The sequence below is a fragment of the Mesoplodon mirus genome, assembly GCF_964341445.2.
Source record: "Mesoplodon mirus genome assembly, chromosome: 15".
Classification (NCBI taxonomy): domain Eukaryota; kingdom Metazoa; phylum Chordata; class Mammalia; order Artiodactyla; family Ziphiidae; genus Mesoplodon; species Mesoplodon mirus.
In genome coordinates, this window is record NC_138991.1 from 68,805,627 (window position 1) to 68,827,177 (window position 21,551).

At 42.4% G+C, this 21,551-nt stretch overlaps 1 protein-coding gene across 6 annotated transcripts in view; it reads right to left on the minus strand.

Moving 5' to 3' along the window:
* The window catches only part of RALGAPA2 (Ral GTPase activating protein catalytic subunit alpha 2), a 284,049-nt gene that overhangs the window by 156,925 nt on the left and 105,573 nt on the right, over positions 1-21,551 (minus strand). For all 6 annotated transcript variants that reach the window (XM_082643726.1, XM_082643727.1, XM_082643725.1 and 3 more), the window contains 7 exons: positions 19,475-19,612; positions 17,856-17,953; positions 12,782-12,872; positions 11,281-11,457; positions 1,669-1,862; positions 761-859; positions 374-529 (listed from right to left, as the gene is read on the minus strand). In XM_082643726.1, coding sequence (XP_082499852.1) covers positions 374-529; positions 761-859; positions 1,669-1,862; positions 11,281-11,457; positions 12,782-12,872; positions 17,856-17,953; positions 19,475-19,612 — 953 coding nt within the window. The remainder of the gene's footprint in view (positions 1-373; positions 530-760; positions 860-1,668; positions 1,863-11,280; positions 11,458-12,781; positions 12,873-17,855; positions 17,954-19,474; positions 19,613-21,551) is intronic.

Genomic DNA, 21,551 nt, shown 5'->3' on the forward strand with positions numbered 1-21,551 from the left:
TCCAACAGTTTTAAATGACCCAAATCATCTTCTTCATACAACAGCTAATGTAGAACCCCAACAAAAAGTGGGTGAGGTAAGTAGTTTTGAGGCTGACAACAGGCAGACGTTAAATCATACAGAACTGGACAGGCCAAGGGGTAAAATTCAAATTTGGCTGGTGAAATGCAGAGTCACGGGGGAGAAGCAGCTCCGGTGAGACAAGTCACACTCACATTTCTGAAAGGGTGCTGGTGCTGCTGGGTGTAGAAGACGCGGAACCAATGAGGATTTCAACATTTTGGAGGTACTTTCGTAAACCCCAATTTCACCTGCAAAGAGTGACATGCACTTTCCGAACGACAGGCCACCGCGATGGCGGAGTCCCAGATACCTGGTCCTCGCTGGTTAGTCCCAGGTGCATGACGAGGTAAAAATGCACCAGGAAGTCCGAGTTGGGCAGCACGTCCTGGCGTCGGGTCATCATGGCGCAGATCAGCTTGTAGGCTTGGAGTTTGCCTTCCTTATATGCGTCGGGCAGCGTTGTCGCCTGCCAAGGAGATGTTTAGAGATTTAATCAACTCCAGATGCAGATGCATTTTGTCCTTTCACTTACTTTTCAGTTTTCCATAAAGTTGTTTATGGAGATGTGGGATGAGCTGGCTGGAGTGAGACCCAGCCTGTCTTCAAAACATGCAGTCTTGGGCAATTACATTTTTTAAACTCAATTTCAGGAAGGAAGAGGAAATTACAATAAAGGAATAAACACATATTCACTTGCCTTAAATAGCCATGATGCAAACATTCTGAGGGGTGGGATCAAGGCAGGAGGAGACGGAGAAGACTGGTTATCCAGGCTTATTGCTAGGTTATCCCGTATCTAATTCACAAAGAGGAGACATTTAGGGAAGGCAACACACAGTTTATCCCAATGATACTTCAGAAACGTGCGCCATGGTCAAACAGCTGCTCCCAATTAAATCTCTGTAAGTTGAGTGAAAAGCTACAACATTTACAAGTGTTTCTTTTATCATGAGGTCTACTGTCTTTTTGAACTGTGTGGTGGTTTTAGATCTAATACAAAACAAAGGGAATTGTTTTTCCTTCAATCTTAAAGCCTGGAGGGGCTTCCCTGAACTCCAAATGATAAGGAATGGTTTCACAGGTTATACTGTACAAACACGAACTGTGTTTTCAGGAAAAAAAAAAAAAAAAGTACTAACATGGGGAAAATGTATGTTGTAAACAAAAACAAAAACCAGAATGAAAATTGTATGGACTCTAAGACAGTACTTTTATAAAAATATGTTTATCCACAGAAATAAGATTATATATTAATATTGGTTTTCTCTGTGGATGGTGAGATTGTCTTCTTAGCATTTTTCTACATTCTTCAAATTTTGTACAATAAAACCAGTATCACTTTATAAAGAGAGTAACTAAAAGTAGTGTATACTATCCCATTCTTTAATATCCCATAGTAACAGTCTACTTGCACATTAAACGAGATAACTCTTAGGCATTTATAAAATGACCAAACTATAAGTATTATTATTTATTCTTGGGTCATCAAATGTACTTTGTCTAAACATCTAAACTTCTGTTCAGAAGCTACGTGCAACACAGCTTTTATGTCAAGTGATAAAGCTATGTTCCCGTATTAGAATAAAAGGTGATGGGAGGACTCACCTTCGCTAGCTTGTACCAGAGTTCATAGAGATAGCCGAACACTCTGGCATGGATCTTGGGTGACTGGATATTATTCACGTCTCCTAGGATTCCCAAGATTCTTCGCCATAACACGGCGGCCGAGTCTGCGTGCCAACCCGTGAGGGTCCCCCCAGCGATTATGCTACAGTCATCAGCAAGGCATTCGCTGCTATCTGTGGGGAAAGATGTGTGTTAACCCTGTAAATGCAATTTTGATTTCATTGTTACAGCCTTTTTCTTCTGTAATGCAAATTACCTGTGCTTGAAAATTTACGTGTTCAGAGTAAAATAAGATCAAGTGTGAAATGGCTGACAACTTGGAAGGACAGAAAAGTGGGCTCCATGAGGACAGGTTAGATGATTCTGCTCCTTTCCAACTAAAAGGACAACAGCCCAGAGATGACAGAACAGTTCCTGGAGACCCTGTGAAGGGCTTTATAAAGCAGCAGGGGGGTGGGGAGGAGAACTTGAGCAGGATAGGTAGGGAACACGGCCATGAAAAAAGGTGGCTGGGGAGGCCTCATGGCTGGAGTGACATTTGTGGTGGCTGTTACTATTCACTCAGGTTTATGGGGGGGGTATAATTTGCTTATAATAAATTTTACCCTTCTTGGATTCAAGGACTTGTAGGAAAGGTACACGATGGTGTAACTGTCACCACACACTGCCACCGTAATTGATACGAAATAGCCCCTTCACTCCACAAGTGCCCCTTCACAGTCAGTCCCCTCCCCGAACCTCTGTTCCAGACAAGCACTGCCGTTTTTTGTCCCTACAGTGTCCCTACATTCTGCAGTTTCCAGAATGTCTGATAAATGGAATCCTATAGTAAGCAGCTTTTCTATCTGGTTCCTTTCACTTAGCATAATGCGTTTATTTGAGAGATTCATCCATGGGGTTGTGTATCCACAGGTATCATAGTTTATCCATTGACCTGACGAAGGACACTGGAGAGTTTCCTGGTTTTGGTGATTATAAATAAAGCTACAATTGCATACAGGCTTTCGTGTGAACACGTTTACATTTCTTGTTTAAGACCAGAATCACAAATGGCACATGTTATTTCTCTGCTTGCTTCTCGCTTTTAGTGGACCATGTCTTCCTGTGGCTGCCTGAGGAAGGCGCACGTCCTCATGTCTGAAAGTCTTGGGTCCGTGACTTGTAATTCAGACTTCGGCTGGGTACAGAATTCTGTGTTGGAAAAGTGCTCACTTTCCTGTAGTTTCCTTTGTAATTTTAGAGTCAGCAGCGTTCCAATACTTGAAATTTTTTTGTGTGAAAAATTATTAACTCTGGAGAGTTTCAACCTGTCTGAAACAGGTTGAAAAAGAGAGTTTCTCTTTTATTTGAAGCTTCAGTAAAGCTAGCAATTGTCCTCTTAATTTTAAATAACTCTATTAGAATTAACCTATTGTATTATTTTTTAATTTTATATTGTTTTTGTAGCTCTGTTCCCTTTTGCAATCCCAATATTTTTTCCTTGATCAATCTTGCCTATTTGTCTATTTTATTCATGTTTTTAAAGAGTGGTCTTTGGGCTTCCCTGGTGGCACAGTGGTTGAGAGTCCGCCTGCCGATGCAGGAGACACGGGTTCGTGCCCCGGTCTGGGAAGATCCCACATGCCGTGGAGCGGCTGGGCCCGTGAGCCATGGCCGCTGAGCCTGCGCGTCCAGAGCCTGTGCTCCGCAACGGGAGAGGCCACAACAGTGAGAGGCCCGCGTACCGCAAAAAAAAAAAAAAAAAAAAAAGAGTGGTCTTTGTTTTCTATATTGCTTTCTAGTGTATGTTATGTACTTAGCTTTATTAGTTCCTTTTTTGTCAACTTCTGTATATTATTCTGCTGCCATTCTTTTCCTAATTTTTTGAATAAGACTTTGAATAAGTTAGTGTTTTTCACTTCTAGTGTACACACCTAAGGCCACATATTTTCCTCCATATCAGTACTCAGCTACATTTCGTTGTAGTCAATTTGAAATATTTTCCAGTTCACAATTTGATTTCTTTTTGGACTTAATTTATTTGAAATGCAGTTTTAGTTTCTTAATGTCGTTTTCTTTTTGTTCTTCTGAATTTATTTCATCACATTCATGGAATGTAATATAGTTTCAAATCATGGACATTTGTTGAGGCTTGCTTAATGATCTAACTGGTCAATTTCTGTAAATGTTCCATGTGCTTTAAAAAAAAATCTCAGGTATTTTTAAATTAAGTTCAAAAAATTTTATACATATAGATCTACATTCAATCAAGATTAATTGTATTGTGTAAATCTCTATTTTAATATTTTTTCTGCTTAACTCATCTGTTAATGAGAGCTGATATTAAAATTTCCTACTATGATTATGGTTTTATCAGTAGCTCCTAGTAATTCTGTCAAATTTTGCTTCATATATAATCTGGAGGCTATGAAGTTCATATAAATTCAGAATTATTGCTGTCACTAATAAATGACTTCTGCTTTAAAGTTTATGTGACTGACATACACAGAGCTACACCCCTGGTCCGCCTTTCTTCCTATGTATCAATGTGTTTATTTATTTACTTAGGATCTCCCTGTACATTATGTATTAGGGGTACCTCTGGTAAACATCATATGGCTGGATTTTATGTCTTCAACCTAACCCAAGAGTTTCTGAATTGAAGTGCAAGTTTAAATTGTTTATTTTTATTGTAGTTGCTGATTTATTTGATTTTTATCTCTCACATCTTACTTTTGGCTTTCCGTTTAAGTCACCTCTGCTTTGCTTCTCTTTTGAATCTTTGGAGGGGGTTTAAAGAGCTGTGTCCCACCCAGACATAGTGGCAACCATTATCCACCGCTGAGCATCATCTTGGGTGCATATATTGTTGGGGCCTAACCATAGAAATGGGAGCACAGTCTAGGGATGCGAGGAGCTCAAGTAGAGGGATGAGCAGAGCCAGCGAGGACCAGGAGGAGTGGGTGGAGGAGGGGCCGAGGTAAATCCAGGGCGGGCTCCGTGCGCTTCCCGCACTGTGCCCGAGACAGCTGCTGACAGCTTATTATCAATATATTCATTATGGAAAGATGCCAAGACCCTGAAACAGAGGATTTGATACGGATGGTACATGTTGTCATGGAAAGATCTTCCCAAATCCAGGAGCACTGTTCCTTCTTAGAGCAAAACACATCTGTATTTCCCACATCCGTATCATACAATCAACTGAGGTGACACAGATAATCCAAGCCGGAATCCCACACAGTGAGCCTGCATAGACAGCAAAAGCCTAATTACGGGCCTTCTGGGCTCTCAGACTGACTTTTACAAAACCTCAGAAGACAGGCTCGTCCTCCTCACATTTACTCTGTAAAATGCGTGCAGTATCAAGCATCTGTCAGTCCAAGAAGGTTTGCTGAAGCTTCAAATGAACCTTATAAACCAACCTAAGTTCCCAAGTGAACAAGCAGCATAATACAGCATTTATTTTTCTCAAGAAGAATGCCATGAGTCTTTAATTCCTTGAGGGGTAAAAAAAGTAAGGGGACTCAGTGACTTAGAGCTTTGCTCCATCCCCAACCATCACCCCCAAAATGCAGCCATCTGAGGTGGAGATTAGCCTCCAGCCTTCTAGTCAGGCTGGGACTTCCCTTGAATGAGAGCTCCAAGGAAACAGAGTTCAGGTGTCTTATCACCTACACCTCCCTGCTACCTGCCAGCAAACACATTCTCAGTTATGGAAGGATCCCCCCCTCCAAAAAAAAGAATGTTTCAATACTGCTTTGCTCTCAGAAAAATGTATTCCTCAGTGATAAAATTCTAGGTAGCATCCCCCATCACATTATCAAAACACAGGGAGTCTTTTCGAGGTATTTGAAACTATTACATGCTCAATATTACTGTGAAAAAAATTTTTAATGAGTTGAAATGTTTTTACCCAAAATTATTCCACTCATGGCATAAGTAACAGAACAGATGCTGACATTTTGCATGTAGATGGTTCCTCAGTGAAGCAGCACTTAATTAAGAATTGGGATTTGAGAGATTTCTGAAAATTTCATGTTCACCTTAAAAAAACACCAAACACTTAGTTCATTTTCTTTTTCATGAGCAAGCTAGTATGCTAGCCTAGCATCTTTTTGTTCCATTATTACTAAATGCTATAGAGACATTAACATTTTTTTGTTGTTGTTAAAGTAGGAAGTCTTGCAAACAAATAAAAGTTATATCGTCTTTCTCCCAACAGATACAGGACTTTAATACAGGAGCAATCTAAAGTTCAGAACTTTGCAAATATGCAAAGGATTTTAGCCATGAGATAAGTCTTGGTAATCTGTAAAACAGGCACTTAGGACCCAAGGGCGACTTCACACAGCAGCAGTCTCGTGTAGGTTTGGTGGAGGGTTGATGAAACATAGCTGGTGCTTTGGAAATGATTTTCCCTTTTGAGGTGAAAACTTAACCAAAGGCACAAACCCAAAGGCTCAAAAGAAACACCTTAATTCTGGGACCAGAAAAATTAGGCCTAGACTTTGATGATTGAAAGCGGAGAAGACACAGGTTGGCGCTCTGCTGACCGTCACTGCGGCCTGACCCTCTTTCTCCTTCCTCATCTGCTTCCCAGGCACACGCAACATTCATGTTAAAGATTACAAAGGTGAGCAAGCAACCCCACGGTACTTCTCATCGTTATTTTTCTTTAGAATGTTTTATGTTTTCAAAATAGATCAAAGCCTGGTGGAAATGCCAAAAATGTCTGCAACGGCAGAGGATGCTGACAGACTATTCCTGTGAATGGTTTTGGTGGCAGGTAACAGTGATAATTAAAAGCAGAAGTGATAATTAAAAGCAGAAATGGTCAAAGGATTTTGATAACAACATCTAGAGGCAGGGCTGTGATAAATATACTAAACAAGAGAGACTTGGAAACGCAATCGTACATATTTTTTATTATCAAAAAAAGGTTAAAATTTCATTGCTGTTTTTAGCTAAATCAAACAACAGCCTGCAGCTTAAAGCTTATTCATTCACTGATTCAAGTATTTACTGGCTATTCCTCTCCTGCTATGTACTGTCCTGGGAGCCAAGAATCAGCTGTGAACAGGACCAGTGACCAACGACCAACGACAATCTCGCCCCTGAAGCTTACCTTGCAGCGGGGGGTGGGGGGGGACACCACTGACCCTTCCCCAACTAAAGCAAAATGTTGAAAACCACTTCTTTCGGAACTTTATCTTAAAACCTATCAGCGATTTGACAGGCACCTGGAAAGGAAGGAGCACCAGAGCTGGCCCTTGCCCTGCAGCGTTCTGCTAACCCTGAGTTCTTAAAGTTTCTCTGACAATGAAAAGAAAGTTTTCCTTATGCTGAAGTTGAATTAATGACTGACACGTTTCTTACGGTTAGCATTTTTTTTTTCATCCCATTTAAGAAAGCCTTCCCTACCCCAAGGTCTTAGACATATTTTCAGAGGATATTTTCTTCCAAAAGTTCTTAAGTTTTCCTTTTCACATTTAAGTATTTTATCCTTAGGGACCTGGCTGTGGGCAAGGTGGGAGGCAGGGAATCTGTCCCATTTTCTGCCCTGGGGCTAAATATGGTCCCGCAGGCCTTTGTGGGGCAGTCCATTTGTCCCTTGGCAGACCTGGAATGCTGTCTCTTTCGTGTATCGGGACGCCGTGCCTGCGTGGATCCAGTATGTATTTTATACTCCACCCCCTTAGTCTATTTGTCTATCCCTGTGATTAAAACTCCTTTTAAGTAAATCACATAGTACTTATTGTGTTATTTGTCCTTATCAGGATAGATGTCTTATTTTTGGTAAGCTCGTAAGTCAGTCATGGCTATGACTTATTCATCTTTTTATTTCTTATAGCATCAAATTCAGTATTTCTAGACTATAAGCTTATTTGCTAATAAATAAGAGATGAGGTCAACAGCAATACTGATTCTTACCTATAGAGTCAAAAATACTCCCCCCTAGGGCTTCCCTGGTGGTGCAGTGGTTGAGAGTCCGCCTGCCGATGCAGGGGACACGGGTTCGTGCCCCGGTCCGGGAGGATCCCACATGCCGCAGAGCGGCTGGGCCCGTGAGCCATGGCCGCTGAGCCTGCGTGTCCGGAGCCTGTGCTCCACAACAGGAGAGGCCACAGCAGTGAGAGGCCCACGTACAGCAAAAAAAACAAAAAACAAACAAAAAACCCCCCCTAGAAAATCATAAGCTCAACAGAACAAAACTTATGCATGAGTCAACTCTAATTTCTTGTTTTTGGTATTCTTGATGCTCTGGCATCTGGGGCCTCCTTGACCAGGAAGGGACTGCCCATCCCAGGGTTAGCCAATTCCTAGAGATAGCAAACAACTCCCCAGGGAGTGTGTCTCCCACATGCAAACCCCACAGTCCCAAACCCAGGCCTCCCACCTACCTCCTCTGTCCAGCTCTTGCCTTGCCATCAAGGGGATGTCCCTGTGCCCTCATCACCATGGGGTCCAGCACCAGGCAACCAGGGCCAGTGTCTGTGCTCTAGGGTCTGCTGAAATTATCCCAACTAGCCGCTCCTGAGTCTGCATAGCCTGCCTTGCCTTCCCTTTCCCGTGCAAACGACAGTAAAGGCCGTTGCCCACGTCTTCCCCTCTCTTCCTGCCCCTAACCCTGGTGCCTCCCCATGTGCCCCCCTGCATGGCATGTCGTGCCCCTATTTCTATAAACTTCTTCCTTCATGACAATCATCTCCATGTCTCCATGTCTTGCCATACAAATCCCAGACACATTGTAAAACAGTGCACCATAAATTTAGCTGTTATTCTCAGAAAACATGAAATGATTTAACTAAGAAAGCAAATATAAAACTGAACTGTTAGCTTGCCAATGATAAAGGAATTTAAGATTTTAGAAGCAGTTTATTATTCTAAGCATTTGACAACTGGTAGGATTATTCAACGAGAAACAGAGACACACTCAAATTGTTGGACCACTGTCTTTGTGTGTCCTGGAGATCAGGGTAACATGAGTTTTATTTTGTCCATTTATGAAGAAATTGTTCTCCTAAGAACAGAAAGTTAAATTCAGAACTGCGATAATCCTTAAACCTTATCATATTACGGTTTGTCCTCTTCACAGATGACAAGATGAACTATTGAACTGAGTGTACTGATTCTCGATATTAGAATTTCAAAGAAGAACTAAGTATTTGTAGGAGTTAATCACAACAGAGAGTGCATCATATAAAATTACCTCACACGAGTTTATTAAATTGAGCGGTCCCATGCACACTCTGAAACGGGATCAGAACTAATCTTTCCAGAGGACAGACAAAAGATGTAATCACCCAATTTTCTTTCCTTTCAATAAAACTAATTAAACTAGTCCTTGTTTAAGTAAATTCAACTTACTGAAAATTCAGTATTGCCTTTGATAGTACCACGATGATGATTTCCGTTGGACAATCTGTATATTGGACCCAAAGAAGCCATTTATTCCATAAATGTATTAATAATTCTCAAATAGTTCAGAAGGGTTTACAGCTGTAATTTTAACAGCAGCGTAGAAGAAAGGAGTAGGCACAGCGCTGCATTTGGAGTCAGAACACTATGGAAGCCAGTTCCAACTCTGGACTTACTTCCCAGCGAGACAACACGGTTCTCTGGGTCTCAGCTTCTCCATCCCTAGAACAGAATTTGTATGACTTGGCCTGCTTACCATAAAAATCAAAGAGGATGCCTCAAAGTTCCTTGTAAACTGTTAAATCCCTTATAAGTTTATGGTATTATTATTCAAAATCATTACACATGTCATTACACATTACACATGTATCACTATATATATGAAGAATTTTAAATCATTTCCAAAAGAACCACACATTTGAGAAGCACAAATTATCGATACTACCCAATAATTTATAAAAGTCAGCACATGGATTTGCCAATCATTCTTTCATTGATTTTGCAAGGCTTCTACCACTGGCAGGTGTGAATATTTAGACCAAAAATGTCCACTATCTCTTAAGGATGGCATATACAGCATTATAAGGCAATGCGTTACTCATTTACAGTTAACTGGTTTGGTTTTCTTTGCTCGTTTTTCTAGTCTTAATTAAGATACACATTAAATACACATTAAGATATTCTCCTTGGTCTTATCTACCTCATAGATAAAAGATTTTATCCAACACTAAGTTTTACCCAAAACTAAATTTTATGAAGTTTTTATGTTACTCTGTTAGGAATTTCCAAAAACATCTGGGACTGGTTAAATTTTATACCGTAATTAGTGAAAACCAGTTTGCTTGGTTAAAAAAAACAAAAACAAAGTTAAAAGTTTTGCCTTTACTTCTAATTTTAAAGTGATTTTTAGCATTTTAATACCACTTTTTACTCAACACGTGCTTTGTGGTTTGCTGTGTTGTTCTCATCAAGGACGCCTATGGATGCAGGAACGCAGCGGGCCAGGAGGGAAGTGGCCGTGGTCGGCAGCGCCCTCACTGAGCTCCTCAGAACGCTAGTCACTCCTGACACTTAGCAAAACAAAGCAAAACAAAAACCCAACTTCTCTTGGTGTCCCCGTCCTCACCTGTCACAAGGTAAGGGAACTGAGCCTTTAGAGGTTCACTTTCCCAGGGTCACAGGACGTGTGTGCGTGTGTGTGAATAGCTAAAACTGCAGAGTGCTTCCACACACACTGCTCTGTGCTCCTGACTCAGATGCTCACTCACTGATTCCTGCAACAACCCATAATACGGACTATTACTATCCCCACTCTACAGAAAAGGAACTGAAGGACAGAGAGATTCACTGGCTCAAGGCCACCCCGCAATTCCTTGGCAGAGCCTGGATGCAGACCCAGAAAGTTCGGCTCTGGAATCTATTCATGAATCTTAGAAATACAGATACTCAAGGGGAAAAAGTTGCAAAAAATACAGAATATGACAACATTTTTCAAAAGCTTAAAACGAGAATTAAATGATATAGTGTTTGAGGAGACAGATATTGTGGTAAAATTATAAAGAAGTTAAGGGCATGATTTTAAGAAGAATTGGGGACAGGGTCACAGGAGGACGGGAGGGGAAGGACTTGAGAAGGGCCTGCTGGGGCCTCACTGGTGGGGCAGCTGTTCTACTTCTTACACGGGGTGCAGGTTGGCTGGTGTTCATTTGATTACTACAGTCCATAACTTACACATGCCTCACAACTTATCCTGTATATATCAAACATTCTACAGTCAAGTTAAAGAAAATAGTAATCAATGAGCTATCCAAATTCTTTAACTTATCCTGGATTTAGGACACATGTCAGTTGGAGAAATCACTCTTCTCTGTTTCCAGAGTAAATCACATTTGGTCACGGATCGCAAAGCCTTGGCATGAATATCAGAGACCTCCTCCCACGGTGGACAGTGGGTGTCGGCATGGCAGGCCTCCTCCTTTTTTGGCCACTGATTCAGCACCCTCTCCACACAGGACTCTGCGAATTCACGACTGATTATGAACAGGGGGTTGGGGCCGGCACACCCATGTGGGAGGAGGGAACCCCCATCATTGTGCTGAGGGACCCCTAGAGTTCTTGCAACTGGCAAACCCTGGGATCTCCCAACCGGTGTTAGCACCGGCACCTCTTCCCAAAGACGCAGTTGGTTACCTGTGAGGTTGGAAGCATCAGTGGGACTGAGTTGTAACCAGTGGCGGGCATCGGAGTCAGTCACAGCATCCGTGGGCGTGTTCAGTTCCGGGTCTTCCTCGCACATCTGCCACGGGCTCAGGGACGGCTCTGCCTCGGTGTTGCAGCCCAGAGCAGGGTCACTGCTGACACTGTCACCTGGCACAATGGGAGACACAGTCGGAGACAGCCAAGAGCAGGGAACCGGCACGTCCACAATCCCAGCACACAGGGAACTAAGCAGCTGTCCCAGCAGGAATCGTTCTCAGGACAAGGGCTCAAAAGGTGCCTGCGTGGGGCTCCTGGTCAATGAAACAGAGGTTCCAGGCGTGGGGCACGAGCAGTCCTTATGGGCCGTGCCACCTACAGCCCAAGCAGCACTCTATTCAGGGGTCTTAACTGAGTTCCCCCAGGTACGGAGAAGATCACGTCAAGTTCTTACGCTTTCGACCGTGACTTATTCAACTACAAAACGGGGGTGGGTGGAGGAGGGGAGGGGAATTGATTCCACCACAGAAGTGAGTTTATTCTGGCAGGATGCCTTCTACCTCATGCCCGATGTCTAGACTTGAACCTGGGGTGAATCACCCAGGATCACCGGGGGATGAGGTGTCCCACACAAAAGGTTTTCTTCAATAGAGACTCTCCCCTTTAAACACCAAAAAGTTCTAATTTGTCAAGAAACAAGGATGCTTTCAAAGTCTGTGAAGCCTCACAGGGCTATTCAGTCTGACGCAGAACAGACCCAGCCAGCCTGCCCCCCAAATCCTCTGTCTGCTCCACAAGGACTCGGGGTATCCGCCCTCTCTGCCTGCAGCTCTGTCGGCTGCGTTTCGATCTGCCGCTGACGGTCCCCCAGCCCTTCTGCTTCTAATCTGCTGTCCGTTCTTCACCTGCAGAAAACTGACAGCTGTCCCAGGCACCAACCTGCTAGGTCCCTAACTTTGACTGCCCCAGGACTCTAGAAGGGGGAGCCTAAGAGGCCCTGCTCCGCCCTCCACCAGGATCCGCCAAGAAGGAGGGGGCCTGGCAGTGGACCTCAGGGAAGTGGAGTATCAGGGACTGCATTTCACAGTTGTGTGATGGTACGTCTCAGCATCCCAGTCAGATTTTATTTTTTAAATACTTATGCCATTGACTTCAAGGTACTTCGGAAGCTTTTGCTCCTAACCTGGGGAAACTTTCTGGGGAAGGCCATTTTTCCTTCTGGGTCTGTCTGCTCACCCAGACATCAACCTTGGCTGTGCTTCTCACCTAGAGAAAGGCCCAGGGCTGGAAAGACAGGCCTCGAAGGTACAGGTAACTGACTGGATCTATTCAACTGTATGTGCACACTAACCACCCATCCATCCTGGGATCCCAGGAACAAAGATGTCCCATTTCACAACCACTGTCTTCAGATGATAAGATATCATTCGAGTTAGAAAGTCAAAAGGGAACAAAATGCAGCCTCGCCGAAGCTGGATGAACACAGACCACTTACTCTTCTGTCTCCCCCTGTATCTCCCTTGCGTCTGCTGCAAATCATCCTTCAAGTCCAATTCAGCGGGGCTGCTGCTTCTTCGTACTAAGATCTTCAGACAGAAAGAAATATTGCATTTGGTACAGGGAAGTTTTCATTTTTATAAGACCGGTAAGTTTCTAGGCCACATTTCTAAAGAAAAAGAAACAAACAATAATAACGGGCAACAAAAAAACTGAATGACGTTTTGCATGGGAAGGATACGGGTTCACAAATTACTGTAACTGAATTGTAAATTATACAAGATCTGAAATTTAAGCCTTCTACTTTGTCAGTTGACATCCAATTAAAATGGTCTACTGCGGAGGGGTGCCAAGTTATATGGAAATCGTTTATTTTGAAATTCTACTCGTACTTCTGCCCTGGCACACATGGATAACGGATACAATCCTCCAGGAAGCCTAAGTCCCCGTGGATGGCCAGGGTGCTGGCAGGGAAGGCAGAAACTCCACCCAGACTCCCAAAGGTCATTCGGTGCTTCCCTTCTTATGTGTGCAGCAGGCTTTCCTGAGCACCGTTCAGCACTGGACAGTGGTTTAAAAACAGGGGACTAGAACACTGTGAGGCAATTCGCATCCTCTAAAATTTACATAACTGGCTTGGAAAGACAAAACATACACAAATTACACAAAATGGTTACAACGTAGAGTAGCAAAATATGCGAGTCAACTCTCTCTAAAAGGTTTGCAGAATAAAGCATTACCTTGATCGGCTCACAGTGACAGTAGCTGTTCAAGAAGCAACAGACATGAGGTGGTAGAGAGAAGGCAGGAGGGGACTCAGGGCAGGAAGCACTGAGGAATCAGCAAGTTCTATGTGCAGGAAAAGAAGCCGATTATAGCAGGCCATGCAGGGCAGTCAGGTGAAAATGGTAGGAAGAAAATGCGACCACCTTCTACAAGAGGCAGCTGCCGGGGGGCCGCCAACATCAGGCTTAGGAATTTCAACCCAGTATTGACAAAATGAGCAACTGTCTGTTCCAGACAATAGCTTATTGTGATTAAAAACATAACCAGAAAGGTAAGTCGAGTAGCTTATCTGCAGGACAGAGTTAAGAAGTTGCTATGGAACTGTTACAGTGACTCAGGAGTGAGCAGATATGGCTTTTGATGGTAGAAAAGGAGAAGAAAAGATAAATTTAAAAATGCTGCAGAATGACAGTCAAGAGCTTATATGAGAGCTTATATAAGAGTTGTACATGGGAGTGGATGTTTCATCACAAAAGGATATGAATCTAGGGGACCATGAGAATGACGGTGACGAAGGAAAGAAGGAAAGAAGGGAGAGAGCGAGGGAGGGAGGGAAGGAGGGAGGATGGACGGATGGACAGACAATGGATAGAGGAACTTGAGAAAGTTTCTGATATTTTAATTTTCATCTTTGGGCTGAATATCTAAAGAGAATGTGCTATAAGTGTGCAACAAAAATCCACAACTGGTGAGATGGAGGATACAGCCAAAAATGAAGATATGTATTTAAGGCCCTCCAGTTCAGAGTATACAAAAAACATGGGATTCCATGAGCCAACTAAAGGAATGAATATTAAACAAGCAAACACATGAAAAGGGGGGACTAAGATGTATAATTAAAGGACAGAATAATTATTAAGCTAAAACACAGAAGTAGGTCATAAATAAGAGATTTAGAAGATTAACAGTATATGAAAAAAATATTACTCAGCCTTAAGGAAGGATGATCTATGTCTAATATGACAGTGGAAATACACCCAGGATACTTCCTGAATTGAAAAGCAGAATGTGGGCTCTTCTGCTTCTGATTCTCTGAGAGATGAAATGTCCTCCAACTACAGAACTGGAACCTATATAAAAATTTGGGGCTCACAGGAAGTAAAATAAACCTCCAAGTGATCCATACTCTCTCCCTACCCCCCAAAGCAAACTGAAACCAGGGCAGTGAAATGGGGCTACTTTAGGGGTAAATCTAATGTTACCACTCCCTGTGGCAAAAGGACCAAGAGTCCAGGATTAAAGTAGCACTCCCTGTTTCCTGGAAGAAACAAATGCAAATGTTGCCCTGGTGAAACTTCATCACTTCAGATATCCAGGTTTTCTGTAGATTCAGATGAGCCAGGTAGGAACTCACAACCAAAGATCACCAAACAGCAAAGGAAATAAATAAACCACCATGCACAAGAGTCTCAGAAACAACAAATATCAGATTGATTTCAGATAATGATAAAGAATTTAGAATTGCAATCTGTGATTATTTTGAAGGAATAAAAGATGGCAATCACAAAAATGAGCAAGCAACAGAGATTATGAGAGATTGCAAGATATACTTGAAAAGAATTAACCTGAACTTGCAGAAGCAAAAGGTATAATTGTTGAACCAAAATACTGAATGAAAGTATTAAACAGCAGACTATTTATGAGTAAGGAGAGAATTATTGAACTGAGTGAAAGATCTGATGAACTACCCAGAATGCACCCACATAGCCAAGGAGAATGGAAAATACGAAAGGGGGCTTGAGAGACATGGAAGACAGAATGAGAAGGTCTAAATATATTTCCACCCAGAATTCCAGAAGGAAAGAGCAGAGAGAACAAAAAAGAGGCAATATTTGAAGAAATGGTTACCAAGAATTTTCCAGAAGCAATGGAAGAACAAGTATTCAAAGACACATGGCACACATACCATATCCAAAACAGGACAAACGTACAGACCAAAAGGAAATGCATCTAAATATACTGTAGTGAAACTGAAGGACAAGGATGAAGAACAACAAGGAACAACAAATAGACAGGATGAAGAGAAGACCTCTCAACAGCAACAATGAAAGACAAAAGATAGTAGAAAAATAGCTTCCATTAGAAGGGGTGGGAGGAAGGAAGAAGGAAGTGGGGGGACTACGGTAATTAAGACAGAAAGACAAAGAAACCAATGATTCAAGAAGCACCAAAATAAAGCCTTACACATCTGGGAAGCAGTATATATGAGAGAAAGGTAGCATTCAGATTAATAAAGGAAAAATGAATTCAATATATGGGACCCAGAAATGGTTATCCATGTGGGGAAAGAAAAATGAAATTGGATCCCCACCTCACTCCATAAATATCAACTCTAGGTAGCTGAAAGACTTAAATGTATAAAGCAAAACTGAAACACTTATAAATACAAGGTAAATATTTTTATCCCTGTGCAGTTGATATTTTAAATTTTTCATAAAACATAACCACAAAAACGATAACCAAGAATATCAAAATTAAGAACTTCTGTTCATCAAAAGACAACATAGAGAAAGTGAAAATATATGCCAGACACTGGAAGAAGATATTCGCCAGAAACATAACCAACATAGGGTCAATATTCAGATTATATAAAGAATTAGTACAAATAAAAGAGAAGAAGACAAAGAAATCAATAGGAAAATGGAAAAGACATCAGTAGGCATTCGACAGATGAAAGACATATGGCCAATCAACATAAGGAAAGATTTTAAACTTTATTAGTAATTTGAGAAATGCAAAATAAAATGAGATCCCATTTCCACCCACTTGACTCAAAAGATTTCAAATCTGACAATAGTAAGTGTTGACAAGAATGTGGATGAATGGTAACTCTACACACTGCTGGTACATAAGTGGCACAATCACTTTGGAAAAAGACACATTCTTTTGTAAAGAACAACATTATGCTGCTCTGTGACTCATCAATTCCACTCACATTCTTGATGAAGAATGTACATAGCTTCATTTTTCATTTAAAAAAAAGTGAAACAATCTAAATGTCTGTCAACAAGACAATGGGAAAGTAGGCTGTGGTCTATTCACAGTGGAGTATCATATAGCAAAGAAAGCAGTGAACTAGGGCTACATGCTGCAATGTGGACTTAGAAATACATAATAGTGAGTGAACAAAGCGATAACACCACTTTTATAAAGTTTAAAAATAAGGAAAACTAAAGGTCATATTGTTTGGAGATACATACATTTTGAGCAAAACTATAGAGCAAAGCAAGGACACAATAAACACAAAGCCAACAGAAAGCTGCTCTCTGAGGGACCAGGATGAAGCCAACAGGCCACGGCAACAACACTGCAGATATTCTAGTTCCTAAGCTGGTGGTGAGCCTCTGGGTCTTTATCTGATTATTGAAATATACATATATAATATACATATACATATGGAATGTGCAAGCTGGTATATGTCCTTTACAGAAATGAAGACAGAGGAAATTTAACACTCATTAGCTTCCAGGCAGGGCAGAGTAGGGAGAGACTTTCTTTGTTTATTTTATACCTTTCAGTGATGTCTGAGTTGTCCATTCATATATACTAATTTTAAAAAATGAATAAATAGGAATTATCTGCATGAATGAGTTAGGGCTACTTTTTTTTTTTTTTTTTTTTTTTGCGTTACGCGGGCCTCTCACTGTTGTGGCCTCTCCCGTTGCGGAGCACAGGCTCCGGACACGCAGGCTCAGCAGCCATGGCTCACGGGCCTAGCCGTTCCGCGGCATGTGGGGTCTTCCCGGACCGGGGCACGAACCCGTGTCCCCTGCATCAGCAGGTGGACTCTCAACTACTGTGCCAACAGGGAAGCCCAGGGCTACTTTTTAATTTTCTTCTTTATACTTTAAATTTGTGTTTTAAAAAAATAATAAATGCTATTTTAGATTAAAAAAAAAAAGAAACTGTAACAGATCTTTGCAGCATCTCACTTATCTAGGAACTCATGTCAGGTGGAGGCTACAACCTAAAGTGATATCAGGAATAGGGAACCTGAACATTTGTTTGACAGGTAAGGATGCTCCTTAAAAATAGAAAGGGCACATACAGACCAGATGGTAAATTCTGTTTTCATGTTTATTTTTTCCCTATTTTTGTAATTTGACTGTAATTTTACATAGAAAGTAGGCAAGACTTTAAAAGGCCTCAAGGTCATTTGGCCCTAAAACACATCCAAATGGAAAAAAGTTTTAAAAGACAGCATCACACCACTAATAAATTTATGTATTGTGCCAATAATTTGTTTATTTTTAATGACAAATGGATATATTTTGAAAAGATCTTACTGTTATTCCTTCATGTTCTTTCTTCTCATGTCCTTTGTTCTCCTGAACAGACCTGGGCTCTGAGGAACTCAAATTCTGTGCATTTTCTACCTTTTGACCTAGAGATGTGGGAGAGGGGAGAATCAACAGCAGTAATATTTCAGATGGTAAAATTGGAAAAGGTTTTTATACGTAGGTAATTATTAAATTTAAGTATCCTAAGATGTACAAAAGAGAGAGATCTGGGCCCAGCACACTGGTAGCCTATGGATCACGTCTGCTCCATAGACCTGGTCTCTGACGCACAGACAGCTTCACTGTCTTGGGTTACGTCACCCAGGGGTCAGGCAACAAGGCCTGTCCCGGAGCCTTGGGGAAGGGGTCCCAGACAAGAGCTGCCTGAGTCAGCCAGGCAAGCTGACTGGGAAAGGAAGCAGTGAGGTGGCTCAGCGTTGCTGGCGAGAGAAATAACCAGTGTCAGTAATAAAAAAGGGAATATCACCACCAAGCCTGCAAAAGGTAATTTAAAAGATAACATTCTATGAGTAGTCTACTACTACTGAGTAGCCTACTCATTCTATGAGTAGGCCAATAAATTAGAAAAAAAATACATGAATTGAACAAATTCCTAGGAAAAAAACACAACTTATCCAAAAGAAAACAGGAAAAAGAAAATATGAATAGTCTTATAGTGATTTAAAAATTTGAATAGTACTTTAAAATCTTCCTAGAAGAAAACTCCAAGCAACCGATGGATTCTACCAAGTATTTAAGGGGGAAAAATAAGTCATAATGATCTTACACAAAAACTTTTGGAGAAGAGAAAATCTTTCAGATAATACATTTCTCAAATTATTTTTATTGTATTTTCTTATTTCAAGAGGATTTCTAAGAGGGGATACTTCCTACTCATTTGATGAGGCTGGCATGACCCTGACGTTAAGGACTAGGGGATGGCTGGGTTGATTTCTTCTCTAACCCATGAAACTAAATAAGTGTGTTCACTGTTGCCAGATACGTTTAAACATGTGCTTTCACTGTAAAGTACATTAGTCACTGTTTACAGGTCTGACCATCTGCCTCTTTGCCCTCCACACCAGTTGCTGCTAAAAGCTATTGGAGAAACTGTGTGGGTTAATGCTATTACAAGTTATCATCTTCAACCTCAGCAGACTCTGCACACTGCTAATAAACTTCTTCACAAGTCTGGTCAGCCTTCCATTCTCATGGTCGACGTTTCTCCTCGCAGCCCTTTCCTCACCCCTCACACCTCTCCTCCCTGCCTCTGCCCAAACTTGCTGCCCTCCCTCACCTGTGGTGAATTTTCTCTACCTCCCACCCACTCCAGCCACTCTGGACTTTTTTCCTAGTCCTCAAACATGCCACACTTGAAAAAAGTACACATACACACACACTCTCACACACACACACACACACATACACACACTCACATAATTTGGATAAATAGATTAAAATAAGTAGTTAAAATATTTCATTGCCAGAAATCACATCCTTGCAAATCAACTTATAAATTCCCTTGAAATAAATAGAGTTAGGATAAATGTAGAAAGCCACAAGACATGCAGCCTCTTCCCGGCCAGAATCTACGGTCCCGTGTGAGTAAGGGAAGCTGCTGGTACCCGGAGGGGCCTCTGAGCACAGTGGCTCCGTGACGTCAGGGCTGCTGCTGCTCCGAACCATTGGCTGCTGCTCGGCTGCTGCCAGGGGGCCGGATTCGGCTGCAGCTGCATTTTCCGGCTGCGGGCATTCTTCCACTTCTGTGGGCATTGACACAGAACATGCAGGGATGTATTTCAAGGTTTTAAAAAATAATTTCACTACTTAAAACAACTAATTCTCAAAATCATAGTTTTAGATACTATTTTTTCCACAAAAATTGTGCAGTAAGATCATTGTCTTTCACATCATAAAGTTTTCTACACTTGTTAACAGTAATATTCCACTCCAAGTGTACATCTGCCTTTTAAGTTCTACAAAGCATTTTCTTTCAATCAAAGTGAAGAAAAAAAGAAGGGAGAGCGAGCAGAATGGTTGAGAACTGCGAAAGTCACTGGAGTTTCAGGGACAGGCATGTCAAGGGAAGAGGGATCCGGGAGATGCAGGGGAAGGTCACTTACATGTGAAAGAGTGGGACATCACGCACGCACGTGTGCGCACGCACACACACACACACACACACACACACATGCCCTAAAGGAAGATAAAAAGAAATGGGAATTTCAACTTGATTATTCTTTTTAACAGATAAATGTACAACTGTCTAAAATAAAATACTGTAATTATTTAATGATATTTCACCAAATGCAAGGTTGAATTAATCACTGAAGTACGAAAACGACCCACTGGTGTTTTTAGAGAATCAATAAATATATGTCATAAAATAGAAAACCACAGCTGAGCACTGACCACTGGGTGATCCCAGCTAGGATATCTATGAACCATATTCCCCTAAAGAAGGGAAGTCCCTCCGAGCTCGTTTCTAAACTTCACAGTTCATTTTAATCTCCAAAGACAACCCAAGGTGCGGAAGAGTCACCCCACCACCTCTCTGCAGCTCCGGGGTTCTATCATCCCTCTGCTCTGGCATCACCATCAGACTCCTAACTTGTGGCCTCAGAGAGGTCCCGCTACGAGAGAGATGCGACCGCGCCACTCCTCCTGCGGAGGCCCGAGGCCCCCATCACTGTCCGTCAGGCTTGCGCTCCAGGGACCCTAGAGGTCACCGCACAGGCTTGATACCCCACCACGAGCTCTCCCTCACTTTAGTCTTGAGCAGGCCCCGCCCACACATCCCCTGCAGCTCCCCCTTCGAGGCTGACCTCCCCCGGGCCGCCCAGGCGCCCCTCCTGTAGGACTTGCCGCGTGGTCCTGCGTGTGACCCCCACCGCTGCCTGCCCCCCAGGCTCCATGCTCCCTCGTGCAGTCACGGAACTCTACACCCAAATTTTCCCCAAATTTTCATTAGCTGAAGTTTCAGTCCTTCTAAAAAGGGACTCATCAAAATTCAGCCTGTACCCTCTTACCTGGAAGTGTCACCTGATTCCTCACCTGAAATGCAACTCGCCACCAAGTTGCCCCCATTCTGTGTAACCCTTTCACCAGAGGCACAATCCAAAGGGCTGGTCGGCCCCAACCAGGAAGGTGTATGTAGGAAGGTTCTAAATATAACAGAGGATTTCACCGAAGGACTGCTGCTTTTGTTTTTACTCTCCACATAAAAACTCCATTTTTAAGTACCCTGATACAAGTTACCAGGCCTCAAAACCGCGAAATGTGTGTGATCCCTCACTTAGAATGCAAAATCCTGGGCCACATTCTCCATTCAGATACTGATGAGAAGCTGGGCTTAGGGGACAAGCAGAGTAAGGGAAGGTGGCAGGAACAGACAGACCCGTTACAGCCTCGTCTTTCCAGGCTGTCTCTGCTCTTCCCTGCTCCTGAATAGCCACGAGAAACACCGGACGTCCTAAGTGCTCTGGGATGCTCCGCCCAGCATCCCGGAGCAGAAACCAGCCCCCTCGGCTGTACTCCCAGGCTCCTCAGCCGCAGGCAACAGAAGCCAGATGACCCACGGACCATCCTTCCCGCTGTCTTCTTTCATTGTTTATTCTAGTTATGCAAGATCCTAACACCTTCTGGGAAGGGTTACTACTTGTTAATGAACCTGCTTGTAAATCCCCGTCAGCAGGTCAGCAG